The sequence below is a fragment of the Lipomyces arxii genome (assembly GCF_038497795.1).
Source record: "Lipomyces arxii strain Phaff 12-163 unplaced genomic scaffold V1512scaffold_16, whole genome shotgun sequence".
NCBI classification, from domain to species: Eukaryota; Fungi; Ascomycota; class Lipomycetes; order Lipomycetales; family Lipomycetaceae; genus Lipomyces; species Lipomyces arxii.
The window spans coordinates 168,126-194,656 of record NW_027117715.1 but is presented as its reverse complement, the minus strand read 5'-3'; the positions used below and the strand labels follow the sequence as shown (position 1 = coordinate 194,656).

The 26,531-nt window shown below is 40.7% G+C and overlaps 15 protein-coding genes across 15 annotated transcripts; 5 read left to right on the top strand and 10 right to left on the bottom strand.

Annotated features, from left to right (window-relative positions):
- The first annotated feature begins 510 nt into the window (after positions 1-510).
- Positions 511-2,140, top strand: V1512DRAFT_266030 (bacterial low temperature requirement A protein-domain-containing protein). Its single transcript, XM_066917019.1, has one exon. The coding sequence runs from the start codon at positions 584-586 to the stop codon at positions 2,075-2,077; it is 1,494 nt and encodes a 497-aa protein (XP_066770214.1). The 5' UTR covers positions 511-583; the 3' UTR covers positions 2,078-2,140.
- Positions 2,141-2,190: 50 nt separating this feature from the next.
- V1512DRAFT_50534 (uncharacterized protein) lies at positions 2,191-3,689 on the top strand. Its single transcript, XM_066918415.1, has 4 exons — positions 2,191-2,359; positions 2,408-2,541; positions 2,589-2,783; positions 2,831-3,689. Exons 1-4 carry the CDS (start codon positions 2,303-2,305, stop codon positions 3,564-3,566), a joined length of 1,122 nt encoding a protein of 373 aa, XP_066770213.1. The 5' UTR covers positions 2,191-2,302; the 3' UTR covers positions 3,567-3,689.
- Positions 3,690-3,909: 220 nt separating this feature from the next.
- V1512DRAFT_266023 (uncharacterized protein) lies at positions 3,910-4,991 on the bottom strand. Its single transcript, XM_066917018.1, has 3 exons — positions 4,635-4,991; positions 4,440-4,586; positions 3,910-4,390 (listed from the first exon to the last, which is right to left on the bottom strand). Exons 1-3 carry the CDS (start codon positions 4,669-4,671, stop codon positions 4,368-4,370), a joined length of 207 nt encoding a protein of 68 aa, XP_066770212.1. The 5' UTR covers positions 4,672-4,991; the 3' UTR covers positions 3,910-4,367.
- Positions 4,992-5,830: 839 nt separating this feature from the next.
- Positions 5,831-7,638, top strand: V1512DRAFT_266021 (uncharacterized protein). The gene has a single exon (XM_066917017.1). The coding sequence runs from the start codon at positions 6,123-6,125 to the stop codon at positions 7,464-7,466; it is 1,344 nt and encodes a 447-aa protein (XP_066770211.1). The 5' UTR covers positions 5,831-6,122; the 3' UTR covers positions 7,467-7,638.
- V1512DRAFT_266019 (JmjC domain, hydroxylase-domain-containing protein) lies at positions 7,578-9,567 on the bottom strand. The gene is made up of 3 exons (XM_066917016.1): positions 8,927-9,567; positions 8,786-8,883; positions 7,578-8,737 (listed from the first exon to the last, which is right to left on the bottom strand). The coding sequence occupies exons 1-3, from the start codon at positions 9,503-9,505 to the stop codon at positions 7,639-7,641; spliced, it is 1,776 nt and encodes a 591-aa protein (XP_066770210.1). The 5' UTR covers positions 9,506-9,567; the 3' UTR covers positions 7,578-7,638.
- Positions 9,568-9,591: 24 nt separating this feature from the next.
- V1512DRAFT_266017 (Phosphoadenosine phosphosulfate reductase family-domain-containing protein) lies at positions 9,592-10,787 on the bottom strand. The gene has a single exon (XM_066917015.1). The coding sequence runs from the start codon at positions 10,701-10,703 to the stop codon at positions 9,873-9,875; it is 831 nt and encodes a 276-aa protein (XP_066770209.1). The 5' UTR covers positions 10,704-10,787; the 3' UTR covers positions 9,592-9,872.
- Positions 10,788-10,893: 106 nt separating this feature from the next.
- V1512DRAFT_266013 (Adenylylsulfate kinase-domain-containing protein) lies at positions 10,894-11,867 on the bottom strand. Its single transcript, XM_066917014.1, has 3 exons — positions 11,682-11,867; positions 11,562-11,626; positions 10,894-11,503 (listed from the first exon to the last, which is right to left on the bottom strand). The coding sequence occupies exons 1-3, from the start codon at positions 11,792-11,794 to the stop codon at positions 11,076-11,078; spliced, it is 606 nt and encodes a 201-aa protein (XP_066770208.1). The 5' UTR covers positions 11,795-11,867; the 3' UTR covers positions 10,894-11,075.
- A 126-nt stretch (positions 11,868-11,993) lies between these two features.
- Positions 11,994-14,036, bottom strand: V1512DRAFT_292513 (uncharacterized protein). The gene is made up of 3 exons (XM_066918301.1): positions 13,690-14,036; positions 13,483-13,640; positions 11,994-13,429 (listed from the first exon to the last, which is right to left on the bottom strand). The coding sequence occupies exons 1-3, from the start codon at positions 13,884-13,886 to the stop codon at positions 12,066-12,068; spliced, it is 1,719 nt and encodes a 572-aa protein (XP_066770207.1). The 5' UTR covers positions 13,887-14,036; the 3' UTR covers positions 11,994-12,065.
- A 388-nt stretch (positions 14,037-14,424) lies between these two features.
- Positions 14,425-16,328, bottom strand: V1512DRAFT_266009 (TIP49 C-terminus-domain-containing protein). Its single transcript, XM_066917013.1, has 3 exons — positions 16,203-16,328; positions 15,703-16,152; positions 14,425-15,652 (listed from the first exon to the last, which is right to left on the bottom strand). The coding sequence occupies exons 1-3, from the start codon at positions 16,203-16,205 to the stop codon at positions 14,663-14,665; spliced, it is 1,443 nt and encodes a 480-aa protein (XP_066770206.1). The 5' UTR covers positions 16,206-16,328; the 3' UTR covers positions 14,425-14,662.
- Positions 16,329-16,343: 15 nt separating this feature from the next.
- On the bottom strand, positions 16,344-17,194 carry V1512DRAFT_266006 (uncharacterized protein). Its single transcript, XM_066917012.1, has 3 exons — positions 16,871-17,194; positions 16,640-16,817; positions 16,344-16,593 (listed from the first exon to the last, which is right to left on the bottom strand). The coding sequence occupies exons 1-3, from the start codon at positions 17,156-17,158 to the stop codon at positions 16,442-16,444; spliced, it is 618 nt and encodes a 205-aa protein (XP_066770205.1). The 5' UTR covers positions 17,159-17,194; the 3' UTR covers positions 16,344-16,441.
- Positions 17,188-20,151, top strand: V1512DRAFT_277471 (RNA12 protein-domain-containing protein). The gene is made up of 8 exons (XM_066917911.1): positions 17,188-17,528; positions 17,576-18,572; positions 18,618-18,999; positions 19,044-19,149; positions 19,197-19,424; positions 19,472-19,602; positions 19,651-19,753; positions 19,804-20,151. The coding sequence occupies exons 1-8, from the start codon at positions 17,291-17,293 to the stop codon at positions 20,118-20,120; spliced, it is 2,502 nt and encodes an 833-aa protein (XP_066770204.1). The 5' UTR covers positions 17,188-17,290; the 3' UTR covers positions 20,121-20,151.
- Positions 20,117-20,864, bottom strand: V1512DRAFT_241882 (uncharacterized protein). Its single transcript, XM_066914272.1, has 2 exons — positions 20,717-20,864; positions 20,117-20,666 (listed from the first exon to the last, which is right to left on the bottom strand). Exons 1-2 carry the CDS (start codon positions 20,834-20,836, stop codon positions 20,181-20,183), a joined length of 606 nt encoding a protein of 201 aa, XP_066770203.1. The 5' UTR covers positions 20,837-20,864; the 3' UTR covers positions 20,117-20,180.
- On the bottom strand, positions 20,865-21,986 carry V1512DRAFT_266000 (uncharacterized protein). Its single transcript, XM_066917011.1, has one exon. The coding sequence runs from the start codon at positions 21,907-21,909 to the stop codon at positions 21,040-21,042; it is 870 nt and encodes a 289-aa protein (XP_066770202.1). The 5' UTR covers positions 21,910-21,986; the 3' UTR covers positions 20,865-21,039.
- Positions 21,907-25,216, top strand: V1512DRAFT_265995 (WD40-repeat-containing domain protein). The gene is made up of 11 exons (XM_066917010.1): positions 21,907-22,274; positions 22,320-22,470; positions 22,520-22,623; positions 22,671-22,800; positions 22,851-22,993; positions 23,044-23,201; positions 23,246-23,705; positions 23,753-23,799; positions 23,844-24,287; positions 24,335-24,414; positions 24,468-25,216. The coding sequence occupies exons 1-11, from the start codon at positions 22,046-22,048 to the stop codon at positions 24,742-24,744; spliced, it is 2,223 nt and encodes a 740-aa protein (XP_066770201.1). The 5' UTR covers positions 21,907-22,045; the 3' UTR covers positions 24,745-25,216.
- V1512DRAFT_272176 (nucleotide-diphospho-sugar transferase) lies at positions 24,889-26,234 on the bottom strand (the record flags this gene model as incomplete). Its single annotated transcript, XM_066917673.1, has 7 exons — positions 24,889-25,057; positions 25,104-25,207; positions 25,258-25,710; positions 25,737-25,805; positions 25,854-25,965; positions 26,011-26,084; positions 26,211-26,234. The coding sequence occupies 7 exons, from the start codon at positions 26,232-26,234 to the stop codon at positions 24,889-24,891; spliced, it is 1,005 nt and encodes a 334-aa protein (XP_066770200.1).
- Positions 26,235-26,531: the final 297 nt, after the last annotated feature.

Here is a 26,531-nt window from a genome sequence, read left to right as displayed (position 1 = left end):
ACTTCAAATCGCTTGCATATGTCTCAAAATCTCTGTGCCTGTGTTTGAGGTGGCCCTACACCTCTTTACTATACGGAGATATACAAATTGAGATGGCACTGTGGATTTTTACTATGGAGTTGAGGTGGCTAAACTTCAACTGAAGTGGCACTGTAAATTTTTACTATGGACCTGACGTGGCTAGACTTAAAGTGAGGTGGCTTGGTTTATTTGTGAGGTGGCAGTGTTGATTTTCACTATGGACCTGAGGTGGCTAAGATTAATTTTGAGGTGGCACTGTAAATTTTTACTATGCACCTGAGGTGGCTAAACTTCAACTGAGGTGGCACTGTAAATTTTTACTATGCACCTGAGGTGGCTTAAATTAATTTTGTGGTGGCAGTGTAGAATATCTGCAAAATATTTTGGCTTCAAAAGTTTTGGGATAGAGGTTTTGGGAAACTCGCCCTAACCCACATTACGCCGCACAGCTTAACTATGGTAAATCCATCCCAAAACGCCTTGGGATGACGGTAATATTGGTAGGCAATATTGGTATCTAAAAATACGTAACTTTTTGAACAGTTGATTCTTAATAGCTTTTATGTCAGAGGAATATGATTTTGTTCAAAAATACGGTGAAATATCGGTTGAGTGGATTGAATCGCCACCTGTAAGCGGTTTGATCATCCGTCCGTACGCTTTAAATTATTTTCACAATGGAACGCTACATCGCACCAAAAGCGAAAGAGGATCTTCTACATTTGAGTTGTTTTTTGATTTGCTCTATGTGGGAATAGTTGGTAATCTGGCTGAGGCTGCTACAGAGAAGGCGACAGGAGCTTCAATCGGCATGTACGTCTTGCTGTTTCTGCCTGTATGGCAAGTGTGGACGGATATGAGAGATTTCATGAATTACTACTACAATAATGACATCACGCAGAAGTTGTATGTGCTTTGGATCATGACATTGTTAGTTATTTATGCAAACAATGCGAGCTCAATTCTTGATTCAAAAGGAGAAGCAGGTATGGTGGTAGGCAGTTACATACTGGCTAGGTTTTCGGCGGCTACGATCACTCTCATTTACACCTTCTTTGTCAAGGAGCACCGAAAGCAAATGCGGAGTCTTTTCATTTTAGTCTGTATATCGATGTTAGCCATAGGCTTTATAATCATAGCGCCGTTGAAAGCCAAGATTGTCATTGCTTCTGTTTGCTACGCTTATGATATCATTGCCTACATATTCACTTTTCACTGGTTTATTAAACTTTTAAAGTGTGAATACAGCACAGCGCTTAGTATAGAGCATGAAGTTGAACGTCATGGTGCGTTCTACGTCATTGCATTGGGAGAGTTTCTCTACGTTATTGTAAGTCATTCGCCTGCAGTTGGTGGTTTCAATGAGCGGCTAGCAAGGGCAGTTTGCGTTTTAGTAACTGCTTACTGTTTTTCCTGGTTTTATTTTCGTGGTGAAGGATCTTCAAAAGCAGTACATGCTTTACGCCGAAACTACTACACTGCTTACGCTTGGCTTCTGATTCACATCCCATTGATTCTGTCGCTGATACTAGCAGCAGATGCAAGCGGTGACCTCACTAGTTCTCTAAAGTTTTACCCGTACAGTACCAGAAATGAGTCGTATGGGGAATTTGAAGAGATTGAGGAAAATTCGAGTGTTTCTGGCGAACGAGATGATTATCTACATTCCCTTCAGATCATATATGGTTCGGGACTTTCTGTAGCTCTTCTTTGCTTAACTATAATGGCATTTTGTGATAAAAGTTTGGATGCTCCTGACGTCAAGCGTTTATCACCAATAGTGCGGTTATCGCCTCGGATTCTAGTAGCTGGAGCAATTCTGGGAATGTCATTTGCAAGCATGAAAATCACGTTATATATGGGACTTACTGCGTTGTTCGTTGTTATTCAGCTTATTTTTGAAACAGTGTCGGAGCTTCCGGTTAATTGTGTCTCACGAGAGATCGTGGATGTATCAGACGACGGAATAGCTGAAGAGAATTGCAAAGGCCAGCGGCAGACACTGCGATCTGAATGTGACAAAGAAAGCGCTGAGAAGAGTTTAATTGTCCAGTGAAATAAGACTTGAACGGTTTCCATTTGATTTGTAGCGTAATTAATAGATCTATATGATTTCCAAGTTTTAGCTGTTGCGTATCAAAGCATTTTTTCTTCTCGCCAGACTGTATGTGGCGCAGCCAAGCTAAAACAGCGTACACAAATTACGTACACACCGCTCGAGAACAGATAATGACTGTAGAACTCTTTCCTTCAAAGCAAATTTCTGCTTCAACTTTTATTAATGCAAAATCTTAATTTGCAGCCGCTTGGTGTTCTTGTTATTGTAACGGACAAAAGTGTGAGTTTTTGATTTTGTCGGTTGAAAATCAATCAGCTGATAACGTAGTACGGTCTTCAGCAAGTAATACCAAATCAATCTCCTTACTGTTTATATTTCACCGGTCCGGGTTTTAATAGTGTACAAAAGACAAATAAACAATGGGTGCCTCACTCTTCAGGAGAGGCTGGATGTGGAAAATGGTAACGCGCTTTCACTACTGTGCGCTCAAAATCTAAATATTGACCAGGAACGATGAACTGCGATTTGAAATTTATCCTGGAAAGGATTACGAGTGCATCAAAGTGTGCGTTGCTACTCAAGGTGCCAATAATAAGCCAATTCCTATTGGCACAGCAATTATCGCAGTCGACGACGCGAAATCAAAAAGTGGCAAAGAAAAAGGAGAACACGATGCTTTTTACACGATTTCTAATAACGGCAGGCAAGTTGCGATAGTTTGCAGTTAGACTTTTATTTACCAGTTTATAGTAAAACAGGTGAGTTGGGGTTACAGCTCACATTCTATCCGCGAGCTAGAAGACCTGCTTTGAGTCAGAGTCGACATGATAATGTTGATATATCTGAGGTTATGGGTATAGGTGCAGGCTACGCATCACCGATGCAAACTCAAAGGTTGCGGGATACAGCAAGTTCTATTCCAATGCCGCCTTTCAAAGTCAATTATGATCCAAATCCGGCAGCTATTTTACTGAAGGATTCAGTTTTGAAGGCACATCATGGCAAGTCCGCTTCTGAAGGCAGCACAAAAAATTTCATTACCAAAAATGGTCATTTGCGTACTAAATCAAACGATGACAGCTCCATACAGCAAGCAGCAAGTATAGCGCCACGGCACATTCGTTCTTCTCATCAACCTTTCATTTTCCCGCCAGTTAAAGCTGACCTCAAAGACATAGAATGCTATACGCAAGCGACAGACATACCTGTACCACTATTTCTTCAAGAGCTGCAACCAAAATCACATAATGTCGAGCGTTTGGATAATGTGCCAGTTTATGGGACTTTAGAAGCGGATAGACAGCTTTTCCGCGACTCATTTTACCGAGAAATGCGGGCACAGCAGCAGAAATATATGACAGAGCAACACGAGTTACATAAGAGGGAGGAGATTGAAAAAACAGCTAGAAATCTCGGATATCCTCAAAAACCGCCAAAATTGGGACCAGACGTATCGCAAGCTGACTACGAATTTGGCCGACTGTGACAAAAAGTCAAAAGTAGTACTTTTTATGTAGTCTACACATGTACTTCGTTTGGCAACCTAGTGACGCAAAGCTGCTGACAAACAGCTGCACGTTTCTCACAAAACCATTTTTATCGTTCAGGCAGTCCAAGTTTATTTAGCGTGGGTTTTTTCATTGCATTGCAAATGTCAGTGGAAACAAATGCCAGCAACGGCATTAACCTAGAGTCAAATGGTCGAACAACGATACTCGAATATTCTAGCAGATGAGACAGTGTTGTAATTCGGTATTCGTACTTGTACTTGTACCAGGTGATAAGAGCTTAATAGGCAAGGAGGTAGGCTTGAGCCTAGTAAATATAAAGGTAAGCTTTTATACACCAGGACTATCAACACACCCAATAGCTGGTAGACCGTCTCAAGGCTCTTGTTACGGTGCTAAATTCTTCTTGATTCCTCCTTCCCTTCAAACCCTCACTTTGTAAAGCGCCCGACTTGGCTCCTGGCATGCGATTAGTGACACCTCTTCCACTGAACTTGGAAAAAATGAGACCAGCCTACGCGATCAAAGTCATGGGCGGCTGGGGCGTCTACAAATTTGTCTATCAACATAAGACATCTTGGGCTTCCGGGAACAAATCATGTAAACATAACAATAACAAAGGTAGCCTCTAGCTCAATTGTGACTTCCAGTCAAAACTTCCAAGTGTTACGCCTGTTAAACATTCCAGTCAAAACAAAGCGTTCTTTAGGATAATCAAGTTCCGCAATAAGCTACGAAGCACCGGCAGCTGCCGAAATTGTGCCAAATCCAGGGATTATTCATGACATGACAAAAATTGCAACTAAATCAACATTAGCATAGTGAACCGCGAGCAAAATTTTGCACCTCACTATTCACAGAGGCACTTTGAAGAACAGAGCCTGTTGTAATCAAAATACTGCCAAAAAAAAACACTCTTCTTGAGACCAAAATATACAGAGTAAAAGGTAGAATGCCGTGTACAACAGAGAAAACACCTGCAGGTTGATCAGAATTTGCTGTCGTTTGTCAGAATGTAGTATTACTATCGAGCACTCACTGCTCACACATTGGCCATCGACCAACAGCTTGCAATTCGTTCATAATGATACCGTCATAATCCGTTGTCACTTGAACGCCTACTGCCTACGGTATCAGTGTTAAATACTGCAGAGTCACATTTCATTTCCGAAATCATGGAGTATGATCCTCTTATAGAAGTCGATCGACTTCAGAAAATTCTGTAATCTTTTTAGCGTTGTGGTTCAGCATTTGATACATTTTATTGATGCGCATCCAGCAGAATAGAACTCAACACAAAAACATCTTATGTGGTTAAAATCATTGGTACTTTTTTAAAGCATATGATGAGTCACGCGACTGATGGAGGGATCAGACCGGATTGCGCAGATGTTTCGGGTACACGGTCCCCTGACCTTTAATTAAGATAGAGTTGATTTACTCTAACTAGATAGCGTTAGTGAATGTCAACCCCACCTCATTAACATACCGCTAAACCTCGCACCGGCGCCCCACGTAGCCCGTAATTGTCCGTCTATATTTATTCAAAGAAATAAATCCGGAGCTGTAGAATTTATACAAGAACCACTTTAATTTACAAAAATCACGCTTCCCTCTCTGCTTCCTGACTAAAATCAGTCGGAAAATATGCGAGCAAGCTAATGACACCATATCTACATCTAATAAGTAACACGTTGTTTCAGCAAATAGGTTTAAGATACAGAATTAATGACCTTAATCAAATAATCAATCAACCAACCATCGTATAGCGTAATTGTAACAAGCTTGTTCCATATAGTTTGCATACTCAACCCATTGCCAATCACTGTTAAACATTGGTAATGTGATATGATAATAACTTCCCATACTCTCTGCAGCTGTGTGACTTGTAATCAAAATCTGTTGAGCAAAACCGCGTTTGTACAGGAAAATACCAAAATTATCTTTTTGACTCAAGCTAACAAATAACATATGGTTAACTAAGTAAAATTGAAGCATGCTACTCCTCGAAGCTTCTGTTTGAGTTTATAATCCTGTTGTGTAATGATTTACATACGTCAATCACGAATCTTTACGCTATAATTATAACTGAGTTGCTACATATAGACAGGATAACATGGGATTGATGAGCTGATATTTAAGCAATAATGAATAGCATCTATGCCTATACTCACGAAATATAAAAGGGCCGATGGCTTTGTGAGAAGCAATTAATACTCCCTCTCTTGTTAAGAGTAACAACCAATGGCGTCTCTTATAATAGCCAAAGTTTTGTGCAGACGGCGTTAAATGAACTTTTTGCATTTAGTAATTTTTTTTGATTGGTCTAATACTTCAATTACAAGTAATCACTCGCATTTGCTATTCATCGCAACGAAATAGTTGTTAAATTTTAGATTGCAGCCGGCTTGAATTTCAAAAAAGCTTAGCTCGCGAATGCGGCGTAAAAGTGCTGACGATCCAGGGGGTCTCTGTCTGGGATTAGTTTTGAACTTGGCGGTCGCACTCCTACTACACATTTGGTCGTGGCAGGCATGCTGCACGTGCAGTTCAATATGGTCACACGGCCAAAATTTTTATTACTATTTGTTATCGCTTTTACCGCGTTAGGATCATTCTTGGCTGGAAGATTCATAACAGAAAGTAAAGTAATAATATTAAAAGAAAAGGCAAATGTCCCTCAACCACAGCCTAGCCATGTTGCGACTCAATGCATGGACCCGTACAAAGTACCAGGATATTTATATACGCCTGAAGATTACAGGCAATCAAGCTATGTCCCTTTTGATAAGCTTTATCATGATTACAACCAGCCTGATTATGCTGCTTATCCTTGGACCGGTACTGCATCTCCTGACTTATCGGATCCCATTCCAGAGAACGAATTTCTTGCCACTTCTCCACACTCGTGGATGCTGGATTTAGTAACATACAATCGCTATTTCGATGATTCTGCTTATGGCGGGAGACCCTTCAACAAGGCTCGGAGGAACGAGCTTGCGAAGTCGCTTGCTTGGCTACGAGGCAGGCGTATATTGATGATTGCCGACTCAGTAGATCGTTACATGATGGCTTATTTGTGCGAGGAGTTGGGTTATGAAGCTGTTATAAACAAACCACGACACACTACTGCAAGCTGTACAATACCACACTTGAATTTTACTATCATTCACTGGCACTTGGCTTCATACTATACTTCTCGGCCCAATTGGTGGTGGCAGGATATAATGGAGTATGTTCCTTTTGAAGAAAGATATGACAAAATATTTAAAGATAAACTTGGCGAGACAATTGGTTTAAATGGAAAATCACCTGATCTAATTATATTTCAGAGCGGACTTTGGGATCAAGTAACTTTCAATAAAAAATATGCCAGTGAGCCTGAAGGTAAATATGCTATTAATAACAAGAAGAATATTATGATGGAGAGACAGTCTACATGGGCCGAACTACGTTTTTACGGCTCACGTCTGCAAGCCTTTATCAGTCACCTGAGGAATTTGTTTGGAGAAAACGCTCATATTATACATCGGGCATTGACACCACACAAGACATTTAATGACCGCGACATTATGGTCCTAGAGCTTGATAGAGTTGCCAGATCAATCTCTTTCTTTGAAGGCGTTGAAGTTATGGACTGGGCAAAGTTGACGGCGGGTTTTTCCAGCGAATGGAAAGACGATGTTCATGTCAATAAGGGAGCTCTTTCTTGGCTGTATCAGAATATAATGCTGTCGTACTTGTTCAGAGCAGCGGGAGGAGTTGAGTATCAAGGAGAGATTATTCGAGACCCAATTGTGAATGCTAGTGATGTACCCGAAGATGCTTGGGGAGAATGTCATGACAGCCTTGTTTTGCAAAGTTTTGAAAATCGCTGAAGTGTGACGGCATTACTAAAGCTAAGAATCTTTCGTTAAATAACCAGCACACGATTTTGAAGAGCTGTATACCGCGCTCATGTGGTCCAAACTACAAACAATAGGCCAGAATTTTAGCATTAATTTATTTCGTGTAAAAATTACCGTCACAAAATTCATCTGAATAAAGTGCCTAACTTTGTTCCTCATCAATTTGAGTTGAAATAACAATGTTTGCCGATGGCAGCATTGCTTTCAAAGCCCGCTGTTGCTTCCTCTTCATATCTAAACGCTGCTTCAGATCGTAAACGTCGATGTCAACTGCGTCGGAAATGCAATTGCACTTTTTGGCTTGAGATCCAATTTTTAGCCAGTTGTCGGTAGCAAAGTTGACACTCTCAGCACAATTATACCCCAGATTATAGCCCGAGTGATATCCATGTGGAAATGTGACAACAAATTCACCTTGATTATGCACCAGTTTGTTGACCTTGATTCCTCGATTCGCAAGATAAGCAGGTGATACAAGAAACGTCTTGTGCCTCAAAAATTCTTTGCATTTTCGGTGCTCGTCAGGCCACTGATTTCGCATAACACCATAAAATTTCGCTTCATCTTTTTGAGAAATAGAATACCATTGCTTTGGAGCTCCAAAATGAATGTAATTGATGGAATAAAGATCCATATCTTCAACGTGCCAAGAAAACGTACTCTTCCACATTCCAAAGTAAAGATATGCAGTATTAACTCCTGGCAAGTCGACGCCAATATCATTCAAAATGTTGTCTAAATGAGCAACGTTCCAATCTTTTACGGCGTCCGAAAATATGCTACCCAGCATATCAGCTCCGTACATGGGATTGTTGTAACTGACTGTTCTCCAATAAACCCTTTCAAGCTCTTCACATCGTTCCGCGGTAAATTCTGACGAGTCAAACCGGTAGTTGAAATTCTCCAACTCGACTAGGTCTTGCGAGGACAACTCGCCAGCGCGTCTTCTGTAAGATGGTTTTGACAGCAGATTGCCTTCTTCCGAATTATCTTCAGATACATGACGCCGTTTGCGCACAAATTTCGTTCGCTCGGAGCCTTTTCTTCGCTCTCCGCGCCTCGCCGGAGGTTGATGATCCGACTCTTCAGTAATTCTGCGCCACTGTGGTAAGGTATATGTCCGCTTCTTTTCAATATTTGTTTGAGTGAAAACACCCCCGTTTCCATTTATGTGTTGGACAATTGGATTTTTTATTCTCAAATCCTTTACCTTGTCGTCGAGATCAGGAAGATTAGAAGTCCTATACAAGTTACAATCAATCAGATAGAGCAACTTAGATCACAATTACCATTCTACTGGCGGAATGATTTTGACAATACCTACTTGCATTCCATAGCCATCAATTGCCTTTATAAACTTTGGAAAAGACCTGAATTGATCCATTGTCTACACATGTGAGCCTGCGCATTAGACTGCTTGTGGCACTTACAGGTTTAAAAACCGGAACAGTGTCTCCATAGTAATGATCTGGTTCAATAGACTCCAGAGTTTCATCGTCCTCTGTTGCTTCTTCCAAGTCGCCGTAATTATTTTCGAAGTTTGAAGCGTTTGCCTCTAGTTGTGAGTAAAGATGATCAGTTGGGAGATTAAAGTCCCGACCACCAGTGTTGCGGTTCGCTTCGTTTGCTTGCGTAACGTTAGTAACAGAGGGGAAATTTCTAGCTGAAAGCGAATTCGGTGTATTCTTCAAGTCGATTGGAATACTGAATGAGGTATTCGAGCTCTGTGGTTGACAAGATAGTCCTGTAATGCTGCTTTTGTGATCAGGTACCTTCCCACTTTCATTAACCTCGGTCCTTTCAAGCGATTCAAATTCATTATTCTTGATGTCTGTATCTGATTGATTGATTTGACATGATTCGTATGAATTCGACTTATTTATATAAGGCAATTGCAAAACTGGTACGGCAATTCTGGTTGGCTTCGATGTATCTTGCTGATACAGAATGTGTTCCTGTGATTCATCAAACTTACTATCTGCAGAATGATGTTGAATGAAGCTTGTCATTATGCAAAGCTATCGTAAAGAGAGTAGTCATAAGCAAGCTAGACAAGCAGAGTGTGTACAATATTTCTCTGCGCTGTAATCGGAGTGTTTCAATGAGCTGACTAGCAAGCGCTGACATACTATTAAGGGTCTAGTGTACAAATTTGATAAAGTACGCTAATTTACAAGCGTACACGCTCTTTATGATGACAGACATTTCTTCATAAATTGTAGTACAATTTTATTATTTGGCATACTGTTTCTTGTCTAAGTAAACGTAACAAATAGAACCATAACCCCCTCCAAAAAAAAACCCACAATACCATAATGATTTCAATGTAAAATGCTCCTATTCTAATGCAAACAAAGCAGACCTTTTTTTTGTTTTCTACCCAACTGTCTCTAGCTTCTTTGCGGCCAAAAACTTTGCAAACTTCGAAGTCTCATGAATACCGCATTCAGTTTTGGCTTTGCCTTTCCAGCGGCCTGCTCTTTCATCCTCTCCTTCAGCAACTGGAGCAGTCGAGTGCCAGTCACCTACTGAACGATATCCTTGATCGAGTAAAGCATTATAAGGAACATTGTACTTCTGAATGTAAGCGTGCACATCCTTAAATGACCAGTTGGCTAACGGGTTAATTTTGATCAATCCGGTATACTCTTCAATCTCAACGATATCTAAGTCTCCCCGCTTCCCACCTTGAGATTTTCTCCGCCCTGTCAAAGTAGCACGAACATTCAACTCTTCATAAGCACGTTGAATAGGTTCAACTTTGACAAGAAAGTCGTATGAAGCTTCATCAGTTTCCCACAGACGTTCTCCATAAAGTCTGTTAAAATCTTCGACAGTCTCGCAGTTTTCTGGTTTATATATGTGCAGCTTTGCAGAAGGGTATCTGCTCTTAAGTCTAGATACTAGGTCTAAAGTCTCCTTGAAATGATGAAGAGTATCAACAAAAATCAACTCAATTGGATGTGACTGAGAATATTCTGGCTGTAATCGGGAAATCATGTCAATTGTTACAAGACCAGTCAAACCGAACGCTGTTGATTGATATAGTCGAGGGAACGTCAGGATTGCCCATTGAAGGATCTGCTCGGGTTCAACATTTTGCAGCTGAGAGTTGATATATTTCAAATGTGACGGAGTGAGCGTGATTTTTGTCTCTTGCGGTTCGTGATGATCAGCTACCTGATGTTCGACTGCTACTGGTGCCATTGTTTATTACGTGTCCGTTCACTACTGTTGACTTGTGTTGTAGAGAGAAATGAATAGAAGATGAAACATATAAGAGAACTGCCGAAAGATTCTTCTTCACCAAAGAGCGTTAGTAATCAAATGAAATAGTTTTCGTTCAATCCCGGGACGACGTATTTTGTCAAGCAAATCGCGTGCTTGAGCCTAACTGTTAATAGTAACAGGCTTACTATATTCAGACATACACTAACTGTATTTAGCTTAGTTTGAATTGCTGTCAATTGCGCCATTGCATGCGGCTCAGACATGCATAGACTCCTGAACCTTATTATGGTTTATGTCGTACTCAAGCAAAAATGCATTTTTACAGTATTATTCGACACTGATTTTTCATTACAAAGCCCTAATGTAACTTTTGGACACCAAATAGTCGACAATAATCTGAACAGATTCTTCTACTGAAGTCTTATCGGATCGAATGTGGATCTCAGGTTTTAATGGCTCTTCATAAGGTGCTGAAATCCCAGTAAACTCGGGAATCAATCCAGCTCTTGCCTTCTTGTATAGACCTTTAGGATCTCTTTGCTCAGCAACTTCAACAGGAATATCAACAAAAACCTCTAAAAATGGAATAGATTCCTTATCATGCAATGCTCGTGCTTGATCCCGGTCAGCTCTATACGGGGAAATAAATGAAGTGATTGATATCGTAGTACTGTCGGCAAACAATTTGCTTACTTCGGCAATTCGTCTGATGTTTTCATTTCTGTCCTTCTCTGAAAATCCGAGATCTTTGTTTAATCCAAATCGAATGTTATCACCTTACAATGGATGTTAGCATCTTGAATCTGACTCAAAAGTTCACTATAATAAACCTACCATCCAACCGGTACGCAGCCAGGCCATTGTGTAATAAGTGCTGCTCCAAAGCAGTAGCAATTGTACTATCATTACTTTAGAATCCTATGCTGTGCTAGTCAAATCATCAAGCTTTGTTACCTTTTGCCTGAAGCAGACAAACCAGTCAGCCAAATTGTGAGTCCACTTTGTCCTCTAATTTTAGAACGTTCCTCGTGAGTTAAACCAGCATGCCAGGTAATATTAGTGGCCATCTTCGTATAAATTGTTTTGTAAATAGTGTGAACTGTACTGGGTTAGCAGGAGAAAAGAAAGAGAGGAAAGGTGCGGAAGTCGAGAATAAATTTTCAAGCTCTGAGTAGAGCTCGACAAGCCATCCATCAATTTCTGAGCCGCATTCAGGGTTAATGCAAAAACCAAACTCTATCAGAGTTCATCTTCTCCGTATCTTGATGGCAATCATTAATAATTAATAAGTATTTTACTATTTTAAAACAAACTTTTTTTAAAGACTCTTCTATCACTCTAGTTTCCAAAAAATCCTTGGCTTTCGAGCAGCAGCACAATTTGGTGAACAATAGTTCGAACGCCAGTGATAGAGGCATCGACAACCAAGTCGGCATCAGTTGGTACTTCATAAGGATCGTCGACACCGGTAAAACCCTTAATCTCGCCGTTGCGTGCACGAGCGTAAACTCCCTTGCGATCCGTCTTCTCCGCGTATTCGAGAGGAGTTGACACATGAATAAGAAAAAATGTACCAGATTGGGACACCACTTCACGGGCATGCTTGCGAGAATCATCAAACGGAGCAATTGGGGCAGCAATAACCGCTGCACCAGCTCGAGTAAGCTCAGATGCTACAAACGCAATTCTTTGAATGTTCTTGTGTCTGTCTTCACGTGAAAAACCAAGCTCGGACGATAATTCACTGCGAACAGTCTCACCCAACAATAGAGACACAGATCTACCACCTTGTTGATTCAAGGTCACCTGAAGTGCTCTAGCAATAGCATCTTTTCCGGAATTCTGGTATCCGGTCAGGAAAATAGTGAAGCCCTGAGCAACCCTAGGTGGGTGAGATTCTCTCAAAACCTTCACAACCTCGGGGTAAGAAAACCATTCTGGGATTGGCAATCCAAGACGAAGACGCTTACGCAACTCAGTTCCAGAAATATCGAGAGTTTTCACGCCAGCTTCAACTTCATCTTTAGGGGAGTATTCATCAGCGTCAGGCAAGTAGGTCATCATTTGGAATGGAACGACTTCAATTCCCAACTCATCTTTGTACTTCTCAACCATATATTGAGCATCGTAAGGACCATAAAAGTCGACTCCCTTGGAGTTCTTTCCTGGTCCAGCGTGATCACGACCTACAATAAAATGTGTTGCACCGAAGTTCTTTCTAATAATTGCATGCCACACAGCTTCACGGTCTCCTCCCATTCTCATTGCAAGTGGGAGAAGAGACAGCAAAGCCATACCGTTTGGGTATCTTGGAAGAATAGCCTGATAGACCCGAACACGAGTGAAATGGTCAATGTCACCAGGCTTAGTGAGTCCAACGACAGGGTGAATCAACACATTGGCCTGACGAGATCTGGCGGCTCGGACAGTCAACTCTCGGTGAGCACGATGCATAGGGTTTCTGGTTTGAAATGCAACGACTCTATTCCACCCCAGCTTGTTAAATTCAGCACGAAGTTCTGCAGGGGTGAAACGAAGGCCAGCATAATCATAATGGTTGGGTCTGTTGACAGCCTGAACTGAACCACCAACATAAAACTCCTTGACAGTGTTGAACAAGTACTTGACCGCTGGATGTTCAGGATCTCCCCGGAAAACCTTATTTGCTTCTACTTCCTTGTTTGGCTTGTAAACCTCCTCCACTAATTAGATTAGTCAGTAAATGTAAACTGTTTTTAATTTTAAAAGGACGAACCGGTGATGATAGCAAGTGGGCTGTCGTCACGGAAATCTCTAAGAACAATTCTCTTGCCAGGTGCGATTCCAATGGCTTTAATTTCTTGTTCACTCACATCTAAGTTAATTGGCATGGAGAACAAGGTGCCATCAGCAAGCCGCAAGTCATTGACAACACTAAATCTTATTTAACTGCTTAATTCAGATTCTAGCCTTCATAACATACCCATTGTAGTCAGCTTCATTGAGGAAACCTTCAAGAGGAGAAAATCCTCCAGATAAGATGAGCTCCAAGTCACAAAGTTGTCTCTCTGTAAGCATCAAGTCTGGAAGAGACTCAGACTCAACAATTAGTTGAGACTTCATTGGGAAGTCACGAGCAAAGAGGTCCTTAAGGACTCCACCATGAGGAGTATTTGCCATTATAGAACTAACTGTATTAATTTATTGTGTACACTATAAAGAAGATGCTTGGGCAACTGTGAGAGGAGAATATGAGAGAGGGATAAGAGAAGAAAAAAAATCGAAAATGGAGCCCAGTGTCGAATACTAAGCAATATATTAAACTTTTTTAGTGTATCAAAATGTCGTACATTTCGTGATTTTTATTTAGACCGTTTCTTAACGATATTTTTATATGTACTTCAAATATTAATTATAGAAAATTTTTTGTATGTCTCTACATCTATCATGATATTTTATAAATTAATATTACATCAAAATAACTAAAAAGAACTAGTTGATGTGTTCATACTCTGGTAGAGCTCATCTGTCGACATTTTTCCCCTGCATATCGTCAAGACATTAGGGCTGACACGAGTATTTGGCAGCTCACTCAACTTTCTAGCTAAATAAACCTGTTTGTAAATTTTGCCTATATAACATTAAATTTTAATGCCTATGTCAGCAGTATATTGATTAATTTTGTTCAATTCATTTACCAATATCTTGCTACTTTGCTGTCACAACTTTAAATGCTGATTTAAAGTGAAGAACAATAAAAATTTTAAAAATTGGTACCACAAAGCCGCACAAAAATTGACTTTCTAGAGTCAAAAATACATTTTCAAGGGCAAAGATGGTTTTGTTCATGATATTCTGTTACTGTAACTCACGACCATAGTAGATATCTCAGCTGAGTGTCATTTATTGCAATCATAGTCAAATACTGCATCTATAATACATATTCCTAGTGGCGACTATGACATATCCATAGAAACCACATCTGATCTAACACCAGACGAAGACTCACCGTCTGCAACATTTGAACTTCCGAGTTCCACAACACCAGCATCGTCAATATATCTGTTTGAGTATTGAGACAAATACTCTACACTTCGGTCCTTATCCAAAAACAAAGTGTAACTGCGCTTAACGTCTTCGACACTGACAACTGACATCTTCCGCTTGGCAGCTACTAAATGTGATACTGCGATTAAGTTGGCAGCATATCGTAAACTTGATTCAGTGCCTATTTTAGCCAATACTGCCAAAGCATCAGGACTAAGATCGACTTCTTCTTCTTGTGCTCGAATTGCTAAAATATCCTTTATATCTTCGGGAGAGTATGGCGCAGTCGAGATGATAATAACACGATCCAGTAAATCAGCAGGTAGACCATGGGGAGACTTATAGATGGTACCTCTGGTGCGTGAGATTCCCCTATTGGTAGCCATAATAACGACAGGCGCTAAATCGTCTTCAAGTGCTCTATTAATGTACGAAAAGCATTCAATGTCAAGCATGTGCACTTCGTCAATAAAAAGTACACCCGGACAGATTTCTGCTTTTCCTTCCTCTTTCCACTCACCAACTTTTGAGTTAATTTGGTCTCTAACTTCAGATCGAATTTCACCGGTGTCTCCAGAAAACAAAGCCAGAAATCCTTGTGTGCGAGAATTGATGACATCAATTTCGTGCAAGGACACAGTGTGCACAGCTTCTTTTCGTTTTTGAATTTCGCCCTCAGGACACTGAACAAATTTCGTATCCGCTCCCATGGCATCGTAGTCTCTTGCTCTGGCATAAGATCTTCCCAACTTTGTGATGTTACCTGATGCTTTATCGATTGATATCACATCGCCAGCAAGAACTTTCTCTTTGCTTAGAGAGTCAATCATTTTGGTTCCGAGATCATAAACTGTCTCCATATCTGTAGTTTTGATAGTTAATTTACCTTGTTTATAGCCCTGAGATTTAAAAAGTTAGGCAATGGCACATCTAACCTGGACGAACATACCCCTGTCACAGATCTGTCGATCTGGATTTCAACCACCTCACCCTCAATAATCTCGCTTTCTTCTTTAATTCTAACTCCAATCGACTTGCGGAATGCTTGAGTAAGAGCTTCAGTTTTTGACATCTCCAACGAAAAAATTTCTGATCCGGCAACCATTGTGAATGGTATATCTTCCCCCAGACTCTGAGCTATTCCCATAGCAATAGCAGTCTTTCCAGTACTAGGAGGTCCTGCAATCAAAACAGCCCTTCCAGCAATTTGACCCTCTTTGATCATTTGTAAAATTACTCCGGCTGCCTTTCTAGCTTTGATTTGACCAACCATCCCTTGTGATGAAGGCCGGGGCTCCAGAGACGTATCACTTTCCAAACCAAGTCCGGTAATGTGAGAATGCGAAGCGACAAGCCCTAGGCTCCGCAACTCCTTCGCCTGAGCAATCGTTGAAATAGACTAGTAGCTAATGTTAGCGTATAAAGCGATCATCTCTGTTAAAGTCGTACCATATTGGTTCTCGAAAAGATGACCACGCTTTATAAATTTTTTACTTATATTCAAGTAATCAAAATCACCGTTTACTGTTTATAGAGCACCGCAAGTTATGTTGCGATAAAATAAAGTAATAACTATGAAAGCTTTCAGGATATGCGACACAGGCAAAATTCATTAAACTAGCGCTCGGCATTGTGATTTTAAGGGTATAGTGTCAGATCTCAATATGACCTCTCTATTTCGCCGAATTCTATTCTCTTTTATCATGTCCGATTAAAGATTTTAAAAACTTGTAATATGCCGTCGAGCCGTACTTCCAAGTCAAAACACCAACAATGACTAGCATAAGCTGCATCGCTATCGAATCGCCTAATACTACAAATATTGTACATTTTGAGAAGACTAAATGATTTAGAACTGTTCAAAACTAAATCTGACCATTACTCACTAACTTCCATTGGCACAGGCCGTGGATGGTTCATTAATAGCTCGATGTGGGAAAAATACGATGACGAATATTTTAAATATGCATATAACGCATCGCCACTGCCTTTCGAATGGTATAATTCTGAAGACTGGTCTAAATCAGATGCTTTAACTGTGCCGACTTTGACATCTAGCGGAAACTAAGTAAAATTAGTACTGATCAAAGAATATGTAAGGGTGAGAGCTGTATCACATTTGCAGGCCAGCATGCACGAAATTCGTAGAGCGACCCTTTCCTAAGGTCAGTTAAAAGAAAATACTCTTCAACAGCATATCCTCCTTCACTCTGAGCATCTGGAAATTTAGGATAGACAGTTCTGACTGAGGCCGGGTTCTTCGATAAGGCAAGTGGAAGTGCTTTCGCAGAAGTGAAACTGAGCAATTCCTCCGAAGTAGAGAATGGTGCAAAAAACCGTACTTGCTCTATATTTGCTAGCACATTAGACGCAATAAATACTAAAGAAAACAGAGAATACAGCATTGCAATTGATGCTAATTGAACTCCAACTAATTTTAATGGGCCTTGAGTTTATACGTACCCAACTTGGGAAGTGCGGCTCACTTCTCAAAATACGTCACTTTGCGGTTTTGCTACTTAACCGTATCAGCAATCATGCCTATAAAATCGGCTCAAGTGCAGAAGTCGGTGAGGTACTTGTATGGGACATGCAGCTTGCGCGGAAATGCGCAGGTTATATTTCAGGAACGAAAATTTTTATCGTCAAACTGCAGCCGTCTGCTGGCAGATGATGTCCCTTCGCATCATGATCTGCAATCGTCATATGCCAACATAGTAGCAAGAAGTGGATTTATAGAGAAGAAGAGTGGTGAAACACTAATGTATTTTGATAGTAAGTTACTTTGAATTCAATTGCGTGGGAAACTGAGCACTTCTTAGATATCTTCCCCGTCAGATATAGTCTTTGGGATCCGCGGTACTTTCTAACACGGTGGTTTTTATCGCAAGATCCGGACAAGCTTGCAAAGTATATCAAGTCCAAGTCTGTACCAAAGGGTTTATTGGCTGAAGTGGAAGATTTTATCCCTCGTGCGAAAGATGGTGGTGCAATAGTAAAGTTTAAGATTCAAGACGGCACTGCTGAAGATATTGCTGTGAAACAAATCAAAGATTACGTTAACACATCGGCTGTACGTCCGTGGTATAATCCATTTCAATTTATCCGCTGCTTCAGAATTAAAGGAGTTCCGTGGATCGAAGATTTGCATAGATTCCCCTCCAGTCGATTGCGCGTAGAATTCGAAGGTCCTGATCTTGATGAAGCAACTTTGTACTCATACTTTCGCCGATATGGATTGATAAGAGATATACTGCCTTTATCTCCCAGTTCAAAAGACTTCCCCCGGTATGCTACCATTCAGTTTGTCGCTTTAAGAAGTGCCACAACGGCGAGAAACTGTTTACACGGCTTGAGAGCTCAAAACGGCACCAAGCTACAAATAGCTTACGAGGCGACTATCCAAAAGCACATGTTTAGAGACTGGATTTACAACCATCCTCGAATCGTGTTGCCGGCCGCTGCTGCTTTACTGGCCGCAATCAGTGTGCTGGTGTTTGATCCTATTCGAACATGGTTCATTAAGCAAAAGATAACTGGTCGATTTTCGTTTGCAAACAATGAATTTATAAAACTCATTCGAAATGCTACGCAATCTACACTTAATATGATTGTGTCCACCGGCAGTTTCGGCCATTTGACATTATTGCGGCGGGAGGTGGCTGACTTGCAAATTGGATTTTCGGACCGGCGTGATATAGTAGAGCAGCTACATGCCCTACTAAACACGACGCCTGAGACTTTTGTAGTTATTCAAGGTCCACGTGGTAGTGGAAGCGTTGAGTTGGTTCGGGATCATGCCATAAAGGGTCGAGCAAAGTGAGATCACTGTCAAAACAGATGGCATTCTACTAACTTATATAGTACTTTAGTATTAGACTGCGAGAAGCTCATGGACGCTAGGTCGGACGGTGCTTTTATCAAAGAGATTACGTCACAAGTAGGCTATTTCCCGGTATTTCCCTGGATGAATAACATTTCTGGTTTCATAGATTTAATGGTTCAAGGAATCATTGGTCAGAAGGCGGGATTTTCAGAATCGCTAGAGACTCAGTTTGAAAAGATTTTAGAGAACACTGCCAGTGCAATTCGAGAAATCGTTGTCGATCTTCATAGAACTGCTGTGCGGAGCTCTTCGAAACAAACGCTGGAAGACGAACTTCACGACGTGACTGAAGGAAAGCGACCTGTCGTTGTCATTGAGCATTTCTTACATAGGAGCGAACGCAATGAACGCAATGAAGCTGTATGATTAGCTTTCCGCTTATTGTATTCCACTAACTTATCGAGATCTACAATTGCATTGCCGAATGGGCCGCCTTGCTTGTTTCAACAAATCTTGCTCATGTTATTTTCATAACTGACGATGTCACTTACTCTAAGACCTTAACTGGAGGTACGACGCTTTACGTAACAATACAAAAACCAAACTAACTCCATTAGCTCTTCCGAATCATGTTTTCAATACCATAACTGTTGGCGACGTTAGCCCAGAACATGCGCGGCAGTTTGTTCTTCGCCAGATATTATCGGTTACGGGTGAAAACGAGGAAGACGTTGACCCGCAAGTGCTTAAGGACATGGACAAGGCTATAGAGCCTTTGGGAGGAAGAATGACGGATCTTTTAGCTCTGGCTAGACGTATCACTGTGGCTGGAGAGACTAATCTAAGTATGGTGTCTCTTATGCTAAATTATGAATTACTAACACTCCTGTAGATGCTGCTGAGGATATGATTCACCAGAGCGCGTCAGAAATTATAAAACGATTTTTATCGGCTAGCGATGACTCTCGATGGACCAAGGAACAAGCGTGGGTAATCATCAAAGCTTTAGCTTCAAAGGACAACGTATGTCAGCTGCTTTTTATACCTTTTACTTTTAATTTACAAATTCAGATTCGATATAACGAGTTGTCGTTGAATCCACTTTTCAAAGATGGTGCCAGTGTGATTTCTGCGTTAGAGCAAGCCGAACTTATTTCAGTCATCCAGAAAAATGGTAAGAGATGACGAACATTCGATTATCAGTTGAAATTACTAACCATTAAGGACGTCCAAATTCAATCAAAGCCGGTCGACCAATTTACAGAGCTGCTTTTCAAAAGCTTCTTGACGATAAAGGATTAGCGGCTTTGCAAGAGCTTGCTACATATACAAGTATCAACAAAATTCTTGAAGCAGGCATTACAAAAAACGAGGAAGAACTTGCGAGGCTTGCTTTGATTATGTCTTCCAAAGCAGCCGTGGCCGATGTGAGCGACCGCATCAAATATCTCACCTACGATATAAAGTTGAAACAAGCGAAGATCTCGGAGAATGATAAGGTCATGAACTCTCAGAAGAAGATTTTGGCTGTTGAATATTAGTTTTTAAGCATGTGATAAATTAATAAACTCCTATTTTAATATATGGAAATGTAGACAATGTTATTTTGATTGCAAATATCCCTGCTTTAACTTTGCAAATGATTTGGCACCCTGAACGGTCCCTAGTTTTTCCCTGACCAAGTGTTCAATTGCCAGCCAAGTGTCTTCATCTATTTCTTTTTCAATATCTCTGTTTTCCTCATTCACGTCAATTGTCTGCGTTGGTGCCATTTCAGAAGTAGGAGCAGTGGTAGGTGTTACCATAACCATGATTGCGGCAGCCCCATTCTCGTCTACTATTTCTCTCACGGATCTAGTGTCAGGCAAAACCTTTCCTTTAACAAGTAGTTTAAGACCATTAAGTGCTATTCCGGTTTCCGTTGCAATCTTGCTTTTAATATTTAACATTGTGTCGGTATAGGGTGCATTGACCGAAATAGCGAACTTTGGTGCACGTATTGACTTAATAGACAATGAAGCGTTTGTAATAACGGTAGCATTGCGATCTCGTTTTCTCTTATCGTACGGCATATGTGTAAGTAAGACCTTGAGAATGAGTCAACATTTGCTATTGGCAAAACAAACCAAGTACTTACTAATCCGGTCCGCTCCCCCAACTGATGCGATTCGATTTTATAATCGTCAGAATATTGAATTGGCCTATTAGCCAGCAAATGCAAAAACGCTTTTGAGAACGTTATTTCATCGACTGACATTGCGAATAGTTACAGCAATAAGTTTGTGTGTGAATTGTTCTAGGCGTACTATTTTAATTTAGGGCTTACGGCTTCTCCAAAACTAACCCTGTCCATTTTGTCCACTATATTTGTTATGTGCAACAATTAACCCTATGCTTCGTAGTGAACAAAAATCAAAATCAAAACGCCTTAATGGATAGCCTCAAAAGAGATTCCATAAGTTAAGATTCACTATCCTCGTCAAGCTCCATGACCATCTCATCGTCTTCATCGTCATCAATTGCACGATGACTTGAGAACTGTCTTCGTACGAATGACCCGTCTTGCACCCTACCGTTTTCATTCTCTTCTTCGTCTACTTCAAATTCAACGCTGTATGACTGCTCATCTTCAAGAGCCAGATCATTATAATTAGACGTAACATTGTCGTCTAATTCATCCTGCCCGTCCTCGTAATCGTCGTCATACATCATTTGTAGCTCTTCGGCTTCGGGTATATCTGCATCAAGGTCCACCTCTTCCGCAGCCGTGCTAATGTGACTTCTGTGTCTCCGTTGTCTCCGTGGCCAGCCGTCAAGAGCTTCTTCGTCATCGTGGTCAAATGTTTCACTTGCATCGTCGTCTTCACCTTCATCCTCACCTACATCTTGACCATCTTCCGACTGTTCCTCTTCATCAAGAGCAGCTTGATCGTCTTGTTGCTCGTCAACCATAACTGTCTCTCCATCAGGGTTTTCCATGAATCCGTTGTCGTCCGGTTCCGAATCGGACATAGCTTGCTCCTCCATTAAAGCTTGTTCAGTCTTTGTGAACCCAGGCGGCCTCATGAAACTAAAGCCAAACAAGCGGATAGCTTCCATTTCTTTTATATGCTCATCCTCAGCTAATTCAAGCGGTGATAATTTGCGAGAACTGCTACCACGTTGTGTTTCTGAAGGAAGTGGATGCTCATCGTACTCGTTTGTTGGTCCAGATCCAGGAATTAACTTTGATTTTGGTTTAGTAGAGTTCTTGATCACATGTGAACTATAAGACGATGTATACCACAGATTATGTGAGTTATTAGGTGTAATTGCTGACAATGATAGCATGTCTGTAGCACAATTAGTACTGAATGTGGGCGTGAGGTTGGGTAGTAAACAAAATGATCGCACCCTAATCCACTCTCATTTTTGATCTTGTGATTATATTCGGTCAAGTGCTAGAAACAAATTCTGTGACTTAAAGATGTCGGAATACAAATTATCGCGAACTCTTGAAGGTCATCGCGCTGATGTTCGCGGTGTTGTTTTTCCTTCTTCTGACTTGATTGCCTCAGTTTCTCGTGACGGCACTTTAAGAACATGGAAGCCTCTTCCAGGAAGCGCTCAATCTACTTATGGTGTAGAGTGGACTTCTTCAGTTAACTTTGAATCGTCAAAATACTTGAATTCAATCTGTTGGATGGCAGATCGATGTGAGTGTACCCTGATATCTACTGTGATTTGCTGCTCATAATCAGCCTTGATTGCATCTGCCGGAGTATCGAAAGAAATTACTGTTACCTCTCCAAACGCAAATCTTAGCCCTGAGTATGTGTTAAAAGGTCACGAAGCTAATGTCTGTGCTTTGAGCTATAACTTCGGCGTTTTAATCAGCGGAAGCTGGGATGCGTATGTTGCGAATGTCACTGTTTTGGTGTTGATCTAAACAATGATCCAGAACAGCTAGAGTTTGGATTGATAAAACTTGCAAATATGTTCTTCGGGGACATCAGTCTTCTGTTTGGGCTGTAATAGCTCTTGCCCCAGATAAGTATCTGACAGGTCAGTTCAAGCTGAGAAGCATTGTAAGCGTATTCATTCCGTCGTAGGTTCAGCAGACAAGACTATTCGCTTGTGGCATGGAGGAAAAAGCGTATTGACGTTTACGGGGCATACTGATGTTGTTCGCGGTCTTTGTCAATTAAACGAAGATAGATTTGCGAGTTGCAGCAATGACGGGTAAAGTCATATTTGCGTTTGGTGAGGCTATTTACTGATAGCAAGTTTAGGTCAATCAGAATATGGAACCTCAAAGGGGCTTGTCTTTCAGAGCTATACGGACATACAAGCTTTGTTTACAGTTTGACTTATTCACATTCAACTGGCCAGTTGGCTAGCAGTGGCGAAGATCGCTCGATTCGTATCTGGAAAGGTCTGTCGAGTTCACATCTTTGAGTTTTTATTACTCACAGTCTGATGTAGACGGTAATTGTATACAGACGATCAGCCTTCCGTGTACATCAGTCTGGGCTGTAGCAGTTTGTGAAGATACTGCAGATATTGCTGCGAGTGGAAGCGATGGTACAGTGCGTATCTTTTCATGTAACGAGACTTCCTGGGCGACTGGTGATGAGATAGCTGTACGTGCAAGATACTCTCTGATTGTATGTTGCTAACTGAACAGAAATTTAATCAGCAAGTCGCTGGTTATGCAATTTCTTCTTCTGATGTTGGAACCGTCAACAAGGAAAAGCTTCCGGGTCCTGAAGCTTTGCGAAGTCCTGGAACTAAGATTGGCCAGGTTATGATGATCAAAACAGGATTATCTGAAGTTGACGCATATCAATGGAGCGGAGAAGAATGGACCAAAATTGGTGAGGTTGTCAGTGCTGTTGGACAACAGCAAAAGCAAATTTACGAAGGAAAGGAGTTCGATTACGTTTTTGACGTGGATATCGCCGAAGGTGTCCCACCTTTAAAACTGCCCTATAATGCTACAGAGAATCCCTACAACGCAGCCCGCAGATTTCTAGAGAAAAACGAACTTCCATTAGAATACTTAGATGAGACTGCAAAATTTATAGAGACTAATAGTGGCGGAGTGCAAATTGGACAATCTCATGGGCCAATTGATGATCCATACGGTGAATATATTTAGCTTTGGCGGAAATATTATTACTAAATTTTGCAGGATCTAGATACGTTCCTGACATCAAAAAGTCTATTCCTGATACTTCTGTATGTTCGTTGTCTATATTTTTTTCATGAGCTGATAAATCAAGGTGCGACCGAGTTCTACATTGTTTCCTCAAAAGACATTCCTTTATTTAAAAAAAATAAATGCGACAGGAGTACTAAAGAAAGGCAAGGAAGTGAATGCTTCTACTGGATCACTTATAGACGAGTCCCAACTTGGAAAGATTCTGCTTTTGTCCAATACTGCTAGTTTAGATCATCCAACTTCGTTGAATTTAGCTTCACTAGGTATGAGTATTATGCAGCAATGGCAGCTCGGCGACAATCTTTGTGGTTTAGATATACTACGTGTTATTATTGGCCAAGTTGAAGACAAGGCTGTCACTCTTCAAATCGTCAATACTGTTCTTTCTAAGCCCGAGATTTTCAAATCTCCTAATCACGCAATGATGGCTGTCAGAATATTCACCAATCTGTTTGAAAGCGATGTTGGCAAACAAGTCATTCAGGATGAGAAATATCAAAATAGTGTATGCATTGTTCGCAAATCCTTCTTTAAGAGGCTAACCTGTCTAAGATACTAGATCATGCTATGGTTATGGCTTCTAGTAGCCTTTCGAGTGCGGCGGCTGTGTCATTGGCTACGCTATTATTGAAGTGAGCTTACATATTTGATGTTACATCAGAAAAATATTATTGACTGATATTAGCTTTTCCATTTTTGCATGGCAAACTAGCGATTATAAGCTAGCGTTTTCGATCATTGGTCTCATAACTGAGTTTATGCGGACCGCCAAAGATGCTGAGTCTGTATACAGATTAACAATTGCTTTAGGTACACTGCTATCCATGGAAAACTGGGAATTGGTGGAGGCGGCTCAAAGCTTAGACTCTGCAAAAACTGTTGAAGGACTATCAACTAAGTTCGATGACACAAGATTGAAGGTTTCTATAAATGACATTCTTGCATTGTTGAGGAGCCGTTAGCAGTGTACTGCGCAATGTACGAATACAGCTAGTGATTGAAATCAGTGCTCATTGACTTGGTGTTACAAAGCACTAACTTTAAAAACTGTCCTGCTATATCTTCTGTCAAGATGATAGATATTCTTGCAGGAGCTTTCTTAAACACTAAGAACTCTTCAACCCAGGCCCGGCACCATAGCTTTGACCAGCCACCTTCCACCATCGGGGAAGACAGGAGTAGCCATTGTCATCAAAATGCTTTTCGCGAGGACAAAAGCACCGTCTGCTCATACGTGACTGCTCATCTTGTGGGCATCGCGTATATGGTGAATGTCTAAAAATTAATTCTGCATGTGAAATTGTCTAACCTCAGAACGAACCTGTAACCGACATCACTAAAATGATGGTTCTGATCTTTAAATAAAAACAGTCCGGCTGCAAGAGAGTGTATTGGAGCGTCACCCCATCGCCATACCGTTGTCAACTTTCAGGCTCGCTTTTCTTTATAGAGGTTGAATACTTCGTAAAAAAAACGCCAAGCGAATCTAAGTATGTAAAATTGTCTGTATACGCTTTTGATCTCCAAAAGTTTAAATTGGCAATTTCAAAGTTAGTCCAAAAATGACAAAGGTTATACTCTCCAAAAATTTCAGTGTCTATGCCTTTAGAAGGCTCCGCACCATTCACAAAAGAGTCGAGAGAATTGTTTCCAGCCAAACACTGTGGATTATTATGAATGAAACTTTTAGTTGAGCCCCACAAAGTTTCAATTGTAGATGCAAACTCATACATTGACATTACAAACCCATACACTTTGTTGTTTTGTCGAATGTACTCAAAAGGGTCGCTGAAGTACCAGTCATAATTTGATAGCAGTTCATGCCTATAAAAATATCCTGAATTGTAACGGCACATGTGTCGATAACTTAAGCTTCCTCCGTAAATTATTTTTTGTTGCTCTATTGCCCTGATAGAATCTGCCATCTTCTTTTGATCAATAAAATCTGGAATACCCATTGTGCTTTGTCAATTAAGCCATATTGCACTTTTACTGACGCCATTCCGCTAGTGTAATTGATAAACTAGTTGATTAGAAATCACTACTTTACTCACTCATTGATTGACCTTACCTCTTCCGTAAATGGCTCATCATTAAGAAACGTCCATGGATAGCGATATCGATTGTTAAATCGATCTTTCAATATTCGAATAGATTTTAAAGCACTTTGCAATTCCCGATTTCTACAATTTAGTAATTCTTTACACTATTTTCGCTTAGATATTTACCTAACCAACGTAACCAATGACGCTTTTTCTTTGCCGATCTGATAAGGCGCCGCCAATAAAAGTATCAGGTCATTCTGTGTTAGACAATATTATGCTAAAGCTTCTGACTTTATAAAAGAAAAACCAAAGTTCGTTTTTGGAACTAGACGCTGATCCTGAGATTATACCTATTTAACATCATCTCACCGTCCAGTCTAGACAGTGTACAAGCTGGCTATAGGCATTTATAAACTACACCTGAGTTTCTGCCTATAGGACCTGTGATTGAGTCCCTCCCTATATTATTAATTTGCAAAAGAGAAATGATCACAAGTGAGTCACAATTGCTAAAATTCCCTAAAACGGACCCTAAACCAATGATGCCGTCAGTTGTGCGGCGCTTACTGAGATGGTCTGTGTGCTGATTGCGACACATTCTATATTGTCTTGCGCAAAAGTAAAAATATATAGCTGACGATTACAATAGGTTTGGAAAATGAAAGACTCTGATACTAAGTTTTTGGATAAGTGGTCTGCTTTGT